Source organism: Nerophis ophidion, linkage group LG08, assembly GCF_033978795.1.
Source record: "Nerophis ophidion isolate RoL-2023_Sa linkage group LG08, RoL_Noph_v1.0, whole genome shotgun sequence".
Classification (NCBI taxonomy): Eukaryota; Metazoa; Chordata; class Actinopteri; order Syngnathiformes; family Syngnathidae; genus Nerophis; species Nerophis ophidion.
This window is the reverse complement of record NC_084618.1, coordinates 77287787-77308123: the sequence shown is the minus strand read 5'-3', so window position 1 is coordinate 77308123 and position 20337 is coordinate 77287787. Positions and strand designations below refer to the sequence as shown.

At 40.9% G+C, this 20337-nt stretch overlaps 2 protein-coding genes across 3 annotated transcripts in view; one reads left to right on the top strand and one right to left on the bottom strand.

The window, feature by feature from the left end:
* The window catches only part of qrfprb (pyroglutamylated RFamide peptide receptor b), a 38309-nt gene extending 23402 nt beyond the window's left edge, over positions 1-14907 (top strand). The window contains exons 5-6 of the mRNA XM_061909772.1: positions 5843-5940; positions 13043-14907. Of these exons, the coding sequence (XP_061765756.1) occupies positions 5843-5940; positions 13043-13455 (511 nt within the window). The 3' untranslated portion in view covers positions 13456-14907. The remainder of the gene's footprint in view (positions 1-5842; positions 5941-13042) is intronic.
* The window catches only part of polr3a (polymerase (RNA) III (DNA directed) polypeptide A), a 66800-nt gene continuing 60170 nt past the window's right edge, over positions 13708-20337 (bottom strand). For both annotated transcript variants that reach the window (XM_061909770.1, XM_061909771.1), the window contains one exon: positions 13708-14075. In XM_061909770.1, the coding sequence (XP_061765754.1) occupies positions 13927-14075 (149 nt within the window). In that variant the 3' untranslated portion in view covers positions 13708-13926. The remainder of the gene's footprint in view (positions 14076-20337) is intronic.

Here is a 20337-nt window from a genome sequence, read left to right as displayed (position 1 = left end):
TCCACACAGAAAGATCCCGAAGCCTGGATTTGAACCCAGGACTGCAGGAACTTCGTATTGTGAGGCAGACGCACTAACCCCTCTTCCACCGTGAAGCCACCCCTAATCATATGGTATATATTATATACTGAATTCACGGTGGAAGAGGGGTTAGTGTGTCTGCCTCACAATTAGTCCTGGGTTCGATCCTGCAATCGGGATCTTTCTGTGTGGAGTTTGCATGTTCTCCCCGTGACTGCGTGGGTTCCCTCCGGGTACTCCGGCTTCCTCCCACCTCCAAAAACGTGCACCTGGGGATAGGTTGATTGGCAACACTAAATTGGTGTTAGTGTGTGAATGTTGTCTGTCTATCTGTGATGAGGTGGCGACTTGTCCAGGGTGTACCCCGCCTTCCGCCCGAATGCAGCTGAGACAGGCTCCAGCACCTCCCGCGACCCCAAAATGGATAAGCGGTAGAAAATGGATGGATAGGTTCTCTAGGTCCCTAAGGCGGGGAATGACAACAAATATTTGAGAAGAACTGTGGTTATATACTTGTGTTTGAAGTTATTCAATAAATGGTTATTCCATTTACCATTATAGGTTTTAAAATTGAGTTCACGTCAAGTCGAGGACTAAACGTCAAAGTCAAACATGCACAGCTTCTCAGAAACAATCGATAAGCTGCTGCTTCTTTTTCTTCTTCTGATCAGCGGCGGAGCGGAGGCAGGTGCACGTCTCCCGCTCCCACGAGACGGGGAGCCAGCGGGCGCCTAATCACTGACTCTTTCTACTGAGTGCACCATTCACAAGACAAACAAAACCCAATCAAAAAAAAAAAAGAAGTTCCCTACCCATTATATCGACCCTACTAGGTGCCACATGTGGTGCACACGCCACGGCTTGTGGCCTGCGTGGAATATTTCATATTTCATGATACAGTTCGGGGGTGTCATGGAAGGCGGCCGCTTGAAGAAGAAGCCGTCTGGATCGGAATCGCGTGATACAAATGAGGGATACCAAGAAAGCCGATAGCTCATCGTGACCACCAAAGACTTTGTTGCCATCTTTTTTTCCCCATGAAGTTCACACAAAAAAACTAGTAAGAAAATGTGCTGAAAAGGTGGTCACGTGTAGGACACGGTGAGTATGGAGAAATCGAGGATGTTGACAAAACTGGTAAAGTTGTGGTAACGGCCATGGAAGAGCACAACTATGGATGCAACGGTATCAAAATCTCACGATACGATATCACGGTATTAAAGGGGAACATTATCACCAGACCTATGTAAGCGTCAATATATACCTTGATGTTGCAGAAAAAAGACCATATTTTTTTTACCGATTTCCGAACTCTAAATGGGTGAATTTTGGCGAATTAAACGCCTTTCTGTTTATCGGTCTTTTTGCGATGACGTCAGAACGTGACGTCACCGAGGTAATACAGCCGCCATTTTCATTTTCAACACATTGCAAACACCGGGTCTCAGCTCTGTTATTTTCCACTATTTTTTGGAACCTTGGAGACATCATGCCTCGTCGGTGTGTTGTCGGAGGGTGTAACAACACTAACAGGGAGGGATTCAAGTTGCACCACCGGCAAGAAATCTGCCGCCAGACCCCCATTGAATGTGCCAGAGTGTCCTCACATTTTACCGGCGATGACAGACATGGCACAGAGATGTATGGATAACCTGCAGATGCATTTGCAACTATAAAGTCAACGAAATCACAAAGGTGAGTTTTGTTGATCTTGTTGACTTATGTGCTAATCAGACATATTTGGTCGCGGCGTGACTGCCAGCTAATCGATGCTAACATGCTATTTACCGGGGGTGTTAAAGCAGACATGGCACAGAGATGTATGGATAACCTGCCGATGCATTTGCAACTATAAAGTCAACGAAATCACAAAGGTGAGTTTTGTTGATGTTGACTGCCAGCTAATCAATGCTAACATGCTATTTACCGACGGTGCAGAAGCAGACATGGCACAGAGATGTATGGATAACCTGCAGATGCATTTGCAACCATTAAGTCAACGAAATCACAAAGGTGAGTTTTGTTGATCTTGTTGACTTATGTGCTAATCAGACATATTTGGTCGCGGCGTGACTGCCAGCTAATCGATGCTAACATGCTATTTACCGGGGGTGTTAAAGCAGACATGGCACAGAGATGTATGGATAACCTGCAGATGCATTTGCAACGATAAAGTCAACAAAATCACAAAGGTGAGTTTTGTTGATCTTGTTGACTTATGTGCTAATCAGACATATTTGGTCGCGGCGTGACTGCCAGCTAATCGATGCTAACATGCTATTTACCGGGGGTGTTAAAGCAGACATGGCACAGAGATGTATGGATAACCTGCAGATGCATTTGCAACTATAAAGTCAACGAAATCACAAAGGTGAGTTTTGTTGATGTTGACTGCCAGCTAATCGATGCTAACATGCTATTTACCGGCAGTGCTAAAGCAGACATGGCACAGAGATGTATGGATAACCTGCAGATGCATTTGCAACTATTTTACGTTTCCTTCCACCCACATTTAAAGCGAAAAAAACACTTACCAATCGACGGATTTAAGTTGCTCCAGTGTCACAAGATGCCAAAGTCCTGATCGTTTGGTCCGCACATTTTACCGGCGATGCTAACGCAGCTATTCGGCCATGCTATGGCTATGAATAGCGTCAATAGCTATTCGCTCAATAGTTTAAGTTTCTTCTTCAATACTTTCATACTCCAACCATCTGTTTCAATACATGCGTAATCTGTTGAATCGCTGAAATCCGAGTCTGAATCCGAGCTAATGTCGCTATATCTTGCTGTGGTACTTGCCATTGTTTGTTTGTATTGGCAGCACTGTGTGACGTCACAGGGAAATGAACAGTGTCTTGGCAGAGAGCGAAAAAAAGGCCCTTTAAGGCTTTTTTTAGGGATATCCAGGGACCGGTAAAATTTTGAAAAAAAATTTAAAAATTACAACAAGCCATTGGGAACTGATTTTTATTGTTTTTAAACCTTTTGAAATTGTGATAATGTTCCCCTTTAACCTCTTAAGGCCAAAGTTGTTTTTTTATTTCTCTTTGCTATTGGCCTATTGGACCCATCCATCCATCCATCTTCTTCCGCTTATCCGAGGTCGGGTCGCGGGGGCAACAGCCTAAGCAGGGAAACCCAGACTTCCCTCTCCCCAGCCACTTGGTCTAGCTCTTCCCGGGGGATCCCGAGTCGTTCCCAGGCCAGCCAGGAGACATAGTCTTCCCAACGGGTCCTGGGTCTTCCCCGTGGCCTCCTACCGGTTGGACGTGCCCTAAACACCTCCCTAGGGAGGCGTTCGGGTGGCATCCTGACCAGATGCCCGAACCACATCATCTGGCTCCTCTCCATGTGGAGGAGCAGCGGCTTTACTTTGAGTTCCTCCCGGATGGCAGAGCTTCTCACCCTATCTCTAAGGGAGAGACCCGCCACACGGCGGAGGAAACTCATTTTGGCCGCTTGTACCCGAGATCTTATCCTTTCGGTCATGACCCAAACCTCATGACCATAGGTGAGGATGGGAACGTAGATCGACCGGTAAATTGAGAGCTTTGCCTTCCGGCTCAGCTCCTTCTTCACCACAACGGATCGGTACAACGTCCGCATTACTGAAGACGCCGCAACGATCCGTCTGTCGATCCCACGATCCACTCTTCCCTGGACCCTAATCAGAATAAAAACTAAGAATCTTTTGATATGATGTACTTAGTCCATAAGTACACAAACGTGTGCTTCATATTTAGCGACATGCCAATTATTATTTTTACGCTTTTTTTTTTACCCCAAATTCCATTCTATGTTATACTCTTCTGACACCACCATATGGCAGTATAAGTGTCCACATAAGTGTCCACAAGACCCCAATTCAGTAGTGTACACCAGTGTTTTTCAACCTTTTTTGAGCCGAGGCACATTTTTTCATTGAAAAAATGCGGAGGCACACCACCAACAGAAATTAACAGTAAAATGTGGTTATCGCAATTGTTGGATATGACCTTAAAGCATAAGCAAGCATGCATGCATCACTATAGCTCGTCTCAAAGTAAGTGTACTGTCACCACCTGTCATATCACATCATGACTTATTTTCCCTTTTTTGCTGTTTTCCTGTGTGTAGTGTTTTACTTCTTGTCTTGCACTCTTATTTTGGTGGCCTTTTCTCTTTTTTTGTTGGTATTTCACTGTAGCAGTTTCATGTCTTCCTTCAAGCGATATTTCCCGCATCTACTTTTTTTTAGCAATCAAGAATATTTCAGTTGTTTTCATCCTTCTTAGTGGGGACATTGTTGATTGTCATGTCATGTTCGGATGTATATTGTGGATGCCGTCTTTGCTCCACAGTAAGTCTTTGCTGTCGTCCAGCATTCTGTATTGGTTTACTTTTGTAGCCAGTTCAGTTTTAGTTTGGTTCTGCATAGCCTTCCCTAAGCTTCAATGCCGTTTCTTAGGGGCCACCCACCTTTTGTTTATTTTTGGTTTAAGCATTAGAAACCTTTTTACCTGCATGCTGCCTCCCGCTGTTTCCGACCTCTACAAAGCAATTAGCTACCGGCTGCCACCTACTGATATGGAAGAGCTCTAGACAGCACCGACACTCAACAACAACACATTATTTGCAGACTATAATTACTGGTTTGCAAAAACTATTTTTAACCCAAATAGGTGAAATTAGACAATCTCCCACGGCACACCAGACTGTATCTAGTGGTTGAAAAACACTGGTGTACACAATTTTGGAAATAACAGCTAAAAAGGGCTGTCCACGCATGTGGCCACTAAGTCTTTAGAGGTTAAGGCTCCGGTAAGATAAAATGTGGTATATGTCTAAAAAACAACAACTTTAAAACACCGTAGTGTGTAAAATGAAGAGGCAGGAATGTTTAGGATAAACACACTTATTGGAATCAAACACAAATATAATGCTCAATTTTTTAATCAGTTAAAAAATAAAGCTCCTCAGAAAAGCTAACTCACATTTTAACTTGTATTCATGTAAATGCCTCACAAACTGATGTTTAACTTCACTAGCTTAATTTTTTCCGGGTGATGGTAGCTTATCAAGTACCGGCAGAGCGAGTCTGTTTTGGCTTGGAACAACGTGGCGCATTATTACCTCTGCCAGGGTTTGTTTGTCTATTTGTTAGCGACATGACTTAAAAAGTTATTGACAGATTTTGAAAAAAAAAAAAAATCCTCTTTTCACTTCACTTCCTGCTCTTTCGCTTTACACTGCACAGAGGATTCTGGGAAATGTAGTTTAGGTTCAAACACGGCAAAGCAAAAGAGCCAAAAACATACAAAATACACTCACTTAGTTTTTATTGGATGCCGTCATGGCATTATTGCAAGGATTTTGAAAGCGTAATACCGCGGCATCTACAAAACCGTTAAAGTACCAATGACTGTCACACACACTCTTGGTGTGGCGAAATTAATTGTCTGCATTTGACCCATCACCGTTAACCACCCCCTGGGAGGTGAGGGGAGCAGTGGGCAGCAGCGATGCCACGCCCGGGACTCATTTTTGGTGATTGAACCCCCAATTCTAACCCTTTGATGCTGAGTGCCAAGCAGGAAAGGAATGAGTCCCATTTTTATAGTCTTTGGTATGACTCGGCCTGGATTTGAACTCACAACCTACCTATCTCAGGGCGGACACTCTAACCACTAGGCCACTAGACCCCTTGTATCCAACAAAATTGAGGTCTATTAAAGCCAAGTGTCTTTTTGGTCATTAAAAAGGTCTTTGGATGAGTTTCCTTTCAGGCATGTCACATTTTAGAACTTCCTGTCCTTGTTTTTTTTTAACATCCTGTCAGGAAAAAGAAGCGAGCCGTCAAGATGATGATCACCATCGTCCTGCTCTTCACCGTCTGCTGGGCACCTTTCCACACCGTCCACATGCTCTTTGAATACTGTAAGTACGCTTTGAGCCTCATGACGGACGCTGTCGTGTTTTTAACCACCTTTAAATAGCCGTTGATTCTGGCGACTCTGCCATTTTGATTCTTCTAGATTTACCTGCCGCATTTGACGCAGTGGATCACACAACTCTCAGTAGTCGCTTAGAACAGTGAATGGGTTTGAAAGGCACACCCTTGAAATGGTTTAGGTCAGGGGTAGGGAACCTATGGCTCTAGAGCCAGATGTGGCTCTTTTGATGACTGCAGCTGGCTCTCAGATTAATCTTATCTGACATTGCTTAACACAATAAGTTATGAATAATTCCACTGGTAATCAGTGTTAAAAATAACGTTAAAAATGTGAAAAATTCTCATGCATTTTTATCCCTCCATCCGTTTTCTACCGCAGTGTTTTTCAACCTTTTTTGAGCCAAGACAAACTTTTTGCGTTTAAAAAATCCGGAGGCACACCACCAGCAGAAATGTATTAAAAACAAAACTCAGTTGACAGTAAAAAGTTGTTGTCACAATTGTTGGATACAACTTTAAACCATAACCAGGCATGCATCAGTATAGCTCTTGTCTCAAAGTAGGTGGACTGTCACCACCTGTCACATCACGCCCTGACTTATTTGGAGTTGTTTGCTGTTTTCTTGTGTGTAGTGTTTTAGTTCTTGTCTTGTGCTCCTATTTTGGTTGCTTTTTCTCTTTTTTTGGGTATTTTCCTGTAGCAGTTTCATGTCTTCCTTTGAGCGCTACTTCCCGCATCTACTTTGTTTTAGCAATCAAGAATATTTCAGTCGTTTTTATCCTTCTTTGTGGGGACATTGTCGATTGTCATGTCATGTTCCACATGTCTTTGCTCCACAGTAAGTCTTTGCTGTCGTCCAGCATTCTGTTTTTTTGTTTACTTTGTAGCCAGTTAATTTTTAGTTTTGCTCTGCATAGCCTTCCCTAAGCTTTAATGCCTTTTCTTAGGGGCACTCACCTTTTGATTATTTATGTTTTAAGCCAGTGGTGCCCACACTTTTTCTGCAGGCGAGCTACTTTTCAATTGACCAACTGGAGGGGATCTACCTCATTTATATATATCATTTATATTTATTTATTTATGAAAGAGACATTTTTGTAAACAAGTTAAATGTGTTTAATGATAATACAAGCATGTGTAACACATATAGATGTCTTTCTTTCACGAAGACAAGAATATAAGTTGGTGTATTACCTGATTCTGATGACTTGCATTGATTGGAATCAGACAGTAATGATGATAACGCCCACATTTTCAAATGGAGGAGAAAAAAAGTTGTCCTTTCTGTACAATACCACATGAAAGTGGTTGGTTTTTGGCATCTAATTCATCCAGCTTCCATACACTTTACAAGAAAAATATTGGCGGCAAATTCCGTAGCTTGCTTGATTGACATTCACGGCACCCGAGGGTCTTGTGAGATGACGCTGGCTGCTGCCAGTTCATTATTATGAAAAAAATGACAGAGAGGAAGGCGAGAAACACTTTTTATTTCAACAGACTCTAGCGCCGTACCTTCCGTCAAAACTCTAAAGGCCGACTGCACATTTCCTATCTTCACAATAAAAGTCCTGCTTCATGCTGCCTGCGCTAACTAAATACAGAGTCTCGGAAAAATGGCGTGCACAAGCGATCCCTCAGAAAGCTGGCGTGCACATCACTTGTGCACGCCAGCTTTCCGAGACTCTTATTTTGTTAGCGCAGGCAGCATGAAGCAGGGCTTTTATTGTGAAGATAGGAAATGTGCAGTCGGCCTTTAGAGTTTTGACGGAAGGGACGGCGCGAAAGTCTGTTGAAATAAAAAGTGTTTCTCGCCTTCCTCTCTGTCATTTTTTCATAATAATGAACTGGCAGCAGCCAGCGTCATCTCACAAGACCCTCGGGTGCCGTGAATGTCAATCAAGCAAGCTACGGAATTTGCCGCCAATGTTTTTCTTGTAAAGTGTATGGAAGCTGGATGAATTAGATGCCAAAAACCAACCACTTTCATGTGGTATTGTACAGAAAGGACAACTTTTTTTCCCCTCCATTTGAAAATGTGGGCGTTATCATCATTACTGTCTGATTCCAATCAATGCAAGTCATCAGAATCAGGTAATACACTAACTTATATTCTTGTCTTCGTGAAAGAAAGACATCTATATGTGTTACACATGCTTGTATTATCATCAAACACATTTAACTTGTTTAAAAAAATGTCTCTTTCGTAAATAAATAAATATAAATGATATATATAAATGAGGTAGATCCCCTCGAGTTAGTCAATTGAAAAGTAGCTCGCCTGCAGAAAAGGTGTGGGCACCCCTGTTATAAACTATCAGAGACAGAAACTCTTCATTTAATATAATGTCCTTTTTTGCTGCTTCAACACCTCAATCAACACTGTCCGTAACACACACACACATACACACGCACGCACACACCGCAAAATGAGCTAACGTTACGCTAAAAGCTAACTAGCCTTCCCCTAAAGCCAGGACTGCGAGTGAGCTGAGCTGCAGTTTCTTTCCAGAAGGTCAACGGGCTCATAGTGATGTTTAGAAAATAGCTGACTTGGAATAAAATTTGGGGAGAGTGCGTTGCTCCCCTGCGAAAGACCTATCTGCTCGATATCGACACTGAAGTGCTGACTACATCGCTCTGAATAGGTATTGCTGATTGGCTTTGTATGTAACCAATCAGATGGTTGTGTGGGCTGGACAATGCAGGGTGCTGTGTAGAGACACAGAGGCAGAACGGAGCGGAGCAGCTTGTTAAGACTTTAGCATATGTTCGTGTGGAACTCGTTCGGTACACCTCCGCACCGAACCGGAATCCCCGTACCGAAACGGTTCAATACAAATACACGTACCGTTACACCCCTATGAAATACTGAACAGATGTTAACCTTATCCCAACAAACATCTGTTCAGTATTTGTGACTTTTAATGCCTCACAATCAAACACTTTTATGTTAAAATACTGAACAAATGTTTACCTTATGTTCGAATAATTGTTACTTAATTATCACAGAAAACTTTGTATTACATTGTGTTCCTGACAAGAAGACAAAAGGCTGTCTTTGAAACCTACCAACTTCAAAGAGGAGTTTGCAGATGAGACAAGAGCAACGCAGGAAGTTACTGTATCCTCTGTATTTGCATATGTAAGTTCTCACCACAGGTGTTAGGTTTCCAACACAGCCGCAATTACCCCCTCCTCCCTTGGTGCAGCTGTGTGTATTGACTAGAAGGCGAGAAGAGTGGAGAAAAGTTTTCAGAGTGAATTAGGAGCCTGTAACTGACAACTTGCTCCAAGTCACTCTCCTCGTACGAGAAAAAGTCTTTATAATGTCTCATGGTATTTGACCCTGACACCTTATCCCAATAAACATATGTTCCGTATTTTAACATAAAAATGTTTGATTGTGAGGCATTAAAAGCCACAAAGTGCAACGGGTCCATCAGACCCACAAACACTGGCTGAGTAACAACAATATGAACGTTGCACGGAAAATTTATCAGCCAGTTTCTGGATCCCACATTGATTCCTATTTTATGTTTCTGCACCTGCGGTTCCCACACAAGGTTGCAACATTGTTTGTCAACACTGTCTGCTCTTATTTTCTCGCACATTTGACCCTCTGATGTTCTGTATACCTACACTATGTACTCCTCCTGTCTAGGCTTGCTGTGTGTGTGGTACACAAAACATCAATTTCCAGACTTCTATTTGCCCCAGGTCCAGTGGACCCCAACATCTTATATGTAATACAAATGTGTAGAAGGGGTGCATGCTGTTGCTCGACTTTTAACTGCCTCTAAAAGACATGAACACATTACCCCCATTTTAGCAACCCTTCATTGGCTCCCAGTTCATTTTAGAATTCATTTTAAAATATTGTTTTTAATTCTCTTAACAGATTAGCGCCACAATATATGTCAGACCTTTCAAAATGTACACCCACACAAGGTTTCTGAGGTCGGCTGATCAGTTTCTTCTTCTTGTCGTCCCAAAAAACCTGTTTAAAATCCAGAGGTGATTGTGTATTTTCTGTTGTGGCTCCAAAAGTTTGGAACAATATTTCTCTTGCTATTCGGACGGCTCCCTCTTTAATGAGTTTTAAATAACTCCTTAAAGCATACAGTCGTGGTCAAAAGTTTACATACACTTGTAAAAAACATAATGTCATGGCTGTCTTGAGTTTCCAATAATTTCTACAAGTCTCTTTTTATTGTGATAGAGTGATTGGAGCACATACCAAACTTGTTGGTCACAAAAAACATTCATCAAGTTTGGTTCTTTTATGAATTTATTATGAACTACTGAAAATGTGACCAAAAGTATACATACAGCAATGTTAATATTTGGTTACATGTCCCTTGGCAAGTTTCACTGCAATAAGACGCTTTTGGTAGCCATCCACAAGCTTCTGTTTTTTTTTGATTGATTACAAATTTATTGACATCTTAAAAATAATTGAATCTGTCTATCTGTGTTGGCCCTGCGATGAGGTGGCGACTTGTCAAAGATGTACCCCGCCTTCCGCCCGATGGTAGCTGAGATAGGCGCCAGCGCCCCCCGCGACCCCAAAAGGGAATAAGCGGTAGAAAATGGATGGATGGATGGATGGATGAATCCATGTAATTTTTAAAAAAGGAAAATGGATGGCACCAAAAGCCAAAAGGCTGGTTTCTGTTGTGCTCCATTAAATAGTCATCACATTTGATACATTCAATAACAACATATATATAACCTGTAACATGTTTATTAAAAATTTTAGGGATGCACTGATTAATCGGTAACCGAATATATTCGGCCGAGTATGGCAAAAAAAGCCACATTCGGCCTTCGGTGGAATGAGTTAAAAACAAGGCCGAATAGTGGCGTGTGACGCAATTTTTTGACGCGGTGACGCAATCAACCAACGTGCAGTGACGTGGTGACGGGATATGTTGTGTACCTGTATAAGTGTATGAGGTTACAAGCACACACTTATTGACATTTAGTGGGGCCTCTGTTTACATTATTAGCCTATTGTGTAGGCTACCTGTATAAGTGTATGAGGTTACAAGCACACACTTAATTGAGATTTACTTGAGCCTTCTGTTTACATTATTAGCTTATCTACTGTGGCTAAGCAGACTTTTGCCAAAAGGACAATAATTCATTTGTTGTGGGTTTATCCACTTTAAGGCACTTTATTATTTTTTTTGGAATGCATGTTTTGTTTGAAGGCCTAATATAAATGAAAAACTTTGTGCATTTTTTGAAAAGCAAAGGCTACTGGAATATTAAAAAAAATGTCAATATTCAATAGAAAATTACTTTATTTGAAAAACATGTCTAAATATTTATTCTAGGCAATATTAAAGAAATTGTGAAAAACTGCATTCATTATTCGGTATTCGGCCTTCGGCCAAGCGTTTAAATTTTATTCGGCTTCGGCCACAAATTTTCATTTCAGTGCATCCCTAAAACATATGTTAAAAAATGGATACATTATGTACATATACACAGTATAGATGTCAGGTTGAATTTTTGACCACTCCTATTGACAAAATTGTTGCAGTTCAGCTAAATTCATCAATCATCAATCAATGATTATTTACATAACCCTAAATCACTAGTGTCTCAAAGGGCTGCACAAACCACCACGACATCCTCGGTAGGCCCACATAAGGGCAAGGAAAACTCACACCCAGTGGGACGTCGGTGACAATGATGACTATGAGAACCTTGGAGAGGACCACATATGTGGGCAACCCCCCCACCCTCTAGGGCAGTGGTCCCCAACCTTTTTTCATCCGCGGACCGGTCAACGCTTAATAATTTGTCCTTTTTTTTTTTTCTTTTTCTTCTTTGTCATGAAAAAGGGACGTTTTTTTGTCATGAAAAGGGGACTTTTTTGTGGTTGGTGCACTAATTGTAAGTGTATATTGTGTTTTTTATGTTGATTTAATAAAAAAAAAAATATATATATATATATATATTTTTTTTTTTTATAAAAAATTCTTCACGCGGCCCAGTGGTTGGGGACCACTGCTGTAGGGGACCGAAAGCAATGGATGTCGAGCGGGTCTAACATGATACTGTGAAAGTTCAATCCATAGTGCATCCAACACTGCCGCGAGAGTCCAGTCCAAAGCGGATCCAACACAGCAGCGAAAGTCCCGTCCAACACAGAGCCAGCAGGAAACCATCCCAAGCGGAAATTTGTTGGTTTCCTGACACGGACTTGTTTCTTCAGCATTGTTCACACGTTTAAGTCAGGACTTTGGGAAGGCCATTCTAAAACTTTAATTCTAGCCTGAGTTAGCCATTTCTTTTTTTTGATAGATTGAAACTTTAATTAGTAGATTGCACAGCACAGTACATATTCTGTACAATTGACCATAAAATGGTAACAGACAAAAAACTTTTTCAACTTGTTTAAGTCAGGGTCCACGCTTATCAATTCATGATAATTGATTTACCACTTTTGACGTGTGTTTGAGGTCATTGTCCTTTTGGAACACCCAACTGCTGAAGAAACAAGTCCATGTCAGAAAACCAACAAATTTAGCTGAACTGCACCAAGTTTGTCAAGAGGAGTGGTCAATAATTCAACCAGAAGCTTGTGGATGGCTACCAGAAGCGTCTTATTGCAGTGAAACTCGCCAAGGGACTTGTAACCAAATATTAACATTGCTGTATGTAAACTTTTGACCCAGCAGACTTGCTCACATTTTCGTTAGACCCATAATAAATTCATAAAAGAACCAAACTTCATGAATGCTTTTTTGTGACCAACAAGTATGTGCTTCAATCACTCTATCACAAAAAAATAAGAGTTGTAGAAATGATTGGAAACTCGAGACAGCCATGACATTATGTGACCACGACTGTATTTTACTTTTTGGTTTTTAAACCAGCATGAGAGTTGTTTGATTTTAGTCTATTTTATTTTCTCTGATGTATTTTATGTCTTTATTATTTTATATTTAAATGCTTTATATTACTGACTCTTCTTGTATGTATGTCTTAAATTCTGTGCAGTCCTCGGTGAAACTTCTATTGTTTTTTGAAATGTGCTACATGAATCAAGTGGATTTCCCGTTCCACAGACAACTTGGAGAACAAATACGACGACGTGACGGTGAACATGATCATCGCCGTGGTGCAGGCCATCGGCTTCTTCAACAGCTTCAACAACCCCATCGTGTACGCCTTCATGAACGAGAACTTCCAGAAGAGCTGCGTCTCCACGCTGTCGCAGTGCATGAGGAAGCACAGCAGCGCCGTGGCCGCCGCGCCCCCCCCTCCGCCTTCGCCGCCTAAAGCCGCCGTGCAGTTCATCAGGCTGCAAACCCGAGAGGAATTCCTGGAGGTCAAGGAAGGCGCGCAGCAGCAGCAGCAGCAGGCCAGGTCCGACAAAGGTCAATCGAGTTCATCGCGCGGCGAAAGCTCCTTGCCGTTGGTCGGTGAACAAATCTCCACCATTCAGACGGAGCTGGCGGCAAACTCTCAGGAGAAATGAAGCTTTTTTTGCACTCTTTCCAAGGACATTTGCTGCTGAAGGACGCGCACTTCAAAAGGAGGATAATTACATACCAATTTCTTCGCTGCCAATTTTATGTGATAAATATAATGGTGTCTGCTTTGTCTCATGGAGGTCCAGATCTGTTTTTTGTGCGCGGATGCTTTTTTTTTTTTAACACATTAAAATGTGTACGGATGTCTCTTGTCAAAGAGTGGAACTTTTCCAGGGTACAAATTGTTGAGCCTTACCTTTTTAAAGACGTTCACGTGCTTTTATTCCATGATAAAAATAACACCAATAGGATATGATTTTAGTGCAAATCCGTTGACGGGATTTAAATGCATTATCAACATAAATACAAAAACAGATGTTGCTTTGGTATAAATAATTTCAAACAAAAGCACTTCTCTGATATGAACACATATTCAGGCACTTAAATACCAGGTGAAGTTGTGTTCTCCTCACCGTTTACGTGACGAGAGGAATGTGGAAGTCGGCGTGATCGAAGAGGAGCGGCCTTTTCAGCGGAGCAGGATCTCTGTCGGCCTTGCGCAGGAGTTTAAAGAGCCCTGTGCCGATGTTCATTGGGATGCCCATGATGATGCACTCTGACACACCTGCAACACAAACAATATTACAAACAAGCACCAGGGATGTCTGGATCCCATTTTTGGGCATCAGATCTGATCCGGTTTCGAGTCCCGATCAGAAAATGTTTTATAGCGAGTAACATAAGTAAACACAATAGCACATTTTTTTTAAAACAAATCTTACTTCATTCAGAATTTGCTAGTATTGTTGTAAATCAGATAATGTATTAATAAATCTGTCTTTTTGAATGCTAAATACAAATGAACAAAAATAACATTTTGCAAGAAAAAAAATGGTTTTCAAACTTTTTTCATCAACAGGCAGGTGATTTTTCCGTCAATAGTCGGGGATCCGTCTTTTTTATCATTGTAAAAATATAAAAATAGATTTTCAGTTTTTCTTCGTTTTTCCAACCTACCGTGTGTTGTTTAAATCTTGATCCATCTCTTTGCCATACCTGCCAATAACTACGGTTTTCCCGTAATGAGTAGAGATGTCCGAAAAGGGCTTATTTGCCGATATCCGATATTATCCAACTCTTTAATTACCGATTCCGATATCAACCGATACTGATATATACAGTCGTGGAATTAACACATTATGATGCCTAATTTTGTTGCATGCATGAAACAATGTAACAAGGTTTTCCAAAATAAATCAACTCAAGTTATGGAAAAAAATGCCAACATATTTATTATTGAAGTCACAATGTGCATTATTTTTTTTAACATGCCTTAAAACAGCAGCTTGGAATTTGGGACATGCTCTCCCTGAGAGAGAATGAGGAGGTTGAGGTGGGTGGGGTTGTGAAGGGGGTGTATATTGTAGCGTTCCGGACGAGTTAGTGCTGCAAGGGGTTCTGGCTATTTGTTCTGTTGTGTTTATGTTGTGTTACGGTGCGGATGTTCTCCGGAATTGTGTTTGTCATTGTTGTTTGGTGTGGGTTCGCAGTGTGGCGCATATTTGTAACAGTGTTTAAGTTGTTTATATGGCCACCCTCAGTGTGACCTGTATGGCTGTTGACCAAGTATGCGTTGCATTCACTTGTATGTGTGAAAAGTCGTACTTATTATGTGATTGGGCCGGCACGCAATGGCAGTGCCTTTAAGGCATGCCTCCAATATTGTTGTCTGGGTGGAAATCGGGAGAAATTCTTGCCCCGGTAGATTTTCGGGAGGGGCACTGAAATTCAGGGGTCTCCCGGGAAAATCGGGAGGGTTGGCAAGTATGACTGGGAGACACAACTGCTCTGTACTTCTCCCTACGTCCGTGTACCACTCCGTACAGCGTCCATTTAAAAAAATCATACATTTTACTTTTTGAAACAGATACCGATAATTTCCCATATTACATTTTAAAGCATTTATCGGCCAATAATATCAGAAGTCCAATATTATCGGACTTCTCTACTAATGAGTATGTTTTTTTTAATAATCCAGTGGTAAAAACTACGCTTTTTCATAAAAAATTATAAACTTAAAACTCCAAGCTTCGGAGCGAAGCAACTCCACGGGCAGGGGACAAAATATACGGTAACAATCTATGATGATGGGTTGGTTTACTATGATGAGTCCCGATTGGTTAAGATTAGGGCAAAACATCATGGACAGGCCAATCAGAGGCAAGAAGGGAAATCACAACAGACATTCCAAATGACGACGAGAGAGTCGGACAAGAGAAGAAGGAATATTCCAGCGGGCGATTTATATATTAAAAAAATAGAGAAAGATGGCAAAGGGATTATTTTCCTCAGCGATGTAGACGACGTCCAGGAAACCCGCAATGCGTCTACTTGGCCACATTTGGACAAATGTACGCATCTGGATAAAAACATTCATTTTAGTTGTTTACTATGTAAACCCAAATCAAAACTGCTCTCGACATTAAATACACATATAAGAACACACATGATTATGGCAGACATGTGATGACTTTTACAACAGTATAGTTTAGTCTAAATGCTACATTTCTTTTTCAATGGTGTTTTACAACAATACAGTAGATGACATTTTATTATTTCTACTGCTTATTATTGTGACATTGAATAGTTGAATCATTTTGAAACATAAACAAAATGACTAAAAGTCATTTGTTATTCCATTCTATAAATCACAAATGGCTATTCAGATAAAGGAAGTTAGCTAACAGAATAAACATTGTCTGTACTATTTATGATTTATGCTTTTGGAAATTGGCTATAAAAGCCAAAGCAGACTCTACTGAGGTAAAAACAAATAGGAAAATGCAAGATGCTCAGAAATTGCCCAGGAGAGCTAATGTCAGAGGCTTCAAAGCAACAATGCCAAAGTAATGAGTGAATGAACCTGAGTAATGTGTAAATAATGTAAATAACTAAATGAACCGTCTGTGTCGGAAAAACCAGGGGCTTCTATTTCAGTCTTTTTCATTAACTTCAAATCACATGCCTGCACCAAGTACCGCCATAACGACCACACTGCCAAAACGGAAATCTAAGTAAGATTAAATATCTCAAACAAGGGTGATGTTTGCTTATTTTCTGTTTGATAAGACAATTCTTCTCACCAAGCAGATTTTATGTTAGAGTGTTTTACTTGTTTTAAGGGTTTTGGTCCTAAATGATCTCAGTAAGATATTACAGCTTGTTGCTGAGATTTGATGACCTATATTGAGTAAAACATGCTTGAAACTGGAATATTAACTGTTGCAAATCTGTGTCATCAACATTCACAAGTATAAAACTACTTTTGTAAAGTAAAAAATTCTTATTTCAAGCATGTAAAAAAAAAAAATATATATATATTACTTGGACACAATTGTGTCTCATATTAAAACAGATGACAGCCAAATGGACTTTGCCGTTTAATTTTCAATGAAACAATAGAAAATACGAACTCATATAGTAGTACGGTTATTATTAGTGAGAATATAGTTATTTTAAGGTATTTTTGGGTTCATTGAGGTTAGCTAATTTTACTTGTTTTGGAAAGTCCTGACAAGCTAAATGTTATTGTTCTATTGGCAGATAATTTTGCTTAGTTCAAATAAAAAACCCATAATTTTTGTATTTTTTTTCTTGTTTTTGAACACTGACTTTTTGCAGTGTACAATTAGAATACACTGCCATAGTAGGCCTAAGTATTCAGTAAAAACAAGGCAAAGGTTTTATTTAACCCGTGTACTTAATTTGTGGCCACTGTAACATTGCACACAGTTTTAATATTTATATGATTCTTTGACATAACACTGGATGGAGCCTGTGTGCCACGGTTAAAGAATCACCGAGTCGAGAGATTCCTTGTCATTTAGTCTAAATGCAGCTTTTGTGGGATGTTGAAACCTTAAAATGTTTAAAACTTCACGACGCTAGCTATGCTAACAATGAAATGTCTTACATTTGTGGGATTTTAACACTACAGGGATTCATATGGCCCCATTCGTCATGGTTTACCTGACACATGAAACGTGACGAATTTGGGTGGGGTGGGACTTTTTAAAAATGTGACGTGGAGTGAAGTGAATTATATTTATACAGCGCTTTTCCTCTAGTGACTCAAAGCGCTTTACATAGTGAAACCCAATATCTAAGTTACATTTAACCAGTGTGGGTGGCACTGGGAGCATGTGGATAAAGTGTCTTGCCCTAGGACACAACGGCAGTGACTAGGATGGCAGACGCGGGGATCGAACCTGGAACCCTCAAGTTGCTGGCATGTCCACTCTACCAACCGAGCTATACCACCCCAAAATGTGTTTCATGTCAATTCCAACGTTGACCACAACATCAGTTGTATATGTAGAGTGGCGCTTTCCATCCTTTTCAGAAGACTGCATTGCAAAATGATTAACCCACCCCACTCACGCAAGATCCACCCAGGAATGGGGCCATATAAATCCCTTTCCTACTGTAGGTTTAAAAAAAAAAAAAAAAAAGGTGGCTAATGCACAATCACTAAACAATAGCAAAAACTACAAATGGCTCCTACTTACAAGATTTTGGTGTTGGCCCTCAATGTCTTTCTGTATCCAGAGATTTACTCCCTGACTTTGTAAAGTGAAAAATAAAAGATCCCAAAATTATTTTGTAACAAAAAAAATAAAGTATCGCAAAACCTTTGCCAGCTTCCCTTTTTTTCCCCTCTCGTCCACGTTATTGTTGCTTTCCTTTGACCAACATGCCCACGCATATATATATATATATATATATATATATATATATATATATATATATATATATATATTAAAGATGCGCGGATAGGCAATTACATCATCCGCATCCGCATCACCAAAGTTGTCATCCACCCGCCGTCCACCCGAACCAACATTTTATCAGGACCGTGCCTGCCCGCCAACCGACCGCTGAAATACATCAGAGGTTGTCAGCCTTTACCACTCACAGAGCTATTTAAACCTGTTACACGGAGTAATGATGACAATTGGAGCCGCTAACGTTCCCGCGACTATCCAATAGCGTTAATCCTGATGACAAGAATATGGGCTTGCTGTGAAGCCATTGCCTTAGACACCTTCAACAACATGTACGAACCGATTGATGGTCCGGCAACATGTTGTGTGCAGCTTCCGCAATTACACGTTCAAGATTGAAAGGTATACTGGGTGATACGGAGTACACTGATGGTTGTGATATAAACAATATTAACAGTTACTAATATGCGCCCTGCTGTGAAGCCACACCCAACAAGATTGACAAACACATTTCGGGAGAACATCCTCACAGTAACACAACATAAACGCAACACAACAAATACCTATAATCCTTTGTATCCGTGACACATCCTGCTAGCGGGGTGTATAAATTAGTCAGGATGTGTCATGAATACAAAGGATTATGGGTATTTGTTGTGTTACGTTTATGTTGTGTTACTGTGAGGACTTTGTCCCGAAATGTGTTTGTCGTTCTTAATTGGTGTGGCTTCAAAGGGTGGTGCATATTACTAAGAGTGTTAAAATTGTTTATATCACAACCATTAGTGTACTCTGTGTCACCCAGTATGCCTTGCAGTCGTGTGCGTGTTGCCGCGGAAGCCACACACAACATGATGCTGGACTGACAAGCAGATCGTACATGTTGTAGTAGGCGAAAAAGCCAATGGCTTCACAGCACGCCCTAATACTTATTATCTAGGTGACTACCGGCAGTCATTCAAGAGACTAATAGAGTCTCTTATTGTCTTCTTCGCTTTATGACACGGGTCTTAAATGGCACTTTGAATGGCAAAGGATACCGATCACAGAACCATGCATATCGAATATTTCCGGATGGTTCAACCGCCACCCGCCCGAATCTAATTAAAATCTATTTTTTCGTCATGTCAACCGCCCGACCCGCGGTTTATCCGCGGACTCTGCGGATGAGACCGCAAACCGCGCATCTCTAACATATATATATATATATATATATATATATATAAATATATATGGGCTGGGCAAGTTAATGCATTAATTTCGAGTTAACCCATCAATCTATTGACGCCGAAAATTATTTTATCGCACATTTGTGTATGTTGTTTACATGCTTTTATTTTGTTAACGCCTATTGCTGACTCCTACGGAAAAGGAAGAAGAACGAGGAAGAAAACAAAGCAAGGGTAACTCAGAGGAGAAGGGTAACTCAACATAACTTTTACAGGGTCATTTTCATTATAAAGTACTCCCAGGCGGCGGATTTGACAGAAGCAAAGTCGTTTGTAGCCACTGCCAACCTGAATTTTCTTAATCAAAGGCGTACTTCCAGTGTAAAATATCACCTTCATGCGAAGCACACTGTTGATGCGAGCAAACCATTCAGAGCAGAAAGTGGAGCCAGGCTCCGGCAGACTAGGTTAAATGCAGCGTGCGGGAGAAGTATAGATAAGCGAGAGAAGCTAACAAATGCCATAGCGAAGTGGATAGTTACAGACTGTAGGCCTGAGAAACATTGTGCGAATCGCAACAAGTGACAGCACGTATGAGCCGCCATCAAGACGCACCATCGCACGAAGAATACACGAGGAGAGGACTGTAAAAGTGACAACTTTACAACATGCAGTTGTAGTTGCTCTCAGTGGGGACTACTGGACATCAATCGATAACCATAATTACCTCGGAGCTACAGTGCATTATATTGATGAAAAGTGGGTGCTGCATTCACATGTTCTGTCTATAATTTAAACAGGAGAGGCATTATGCTGAAATATGCGCGGGGCACTTCACTGAAGGTATACAGTGTTAAAAGTGTGTTTGCACAGAGAATGTTATGGCACTTTAACTCATAGTGCAGTACATTTAAAATGAATGGCCGTCAAGTTC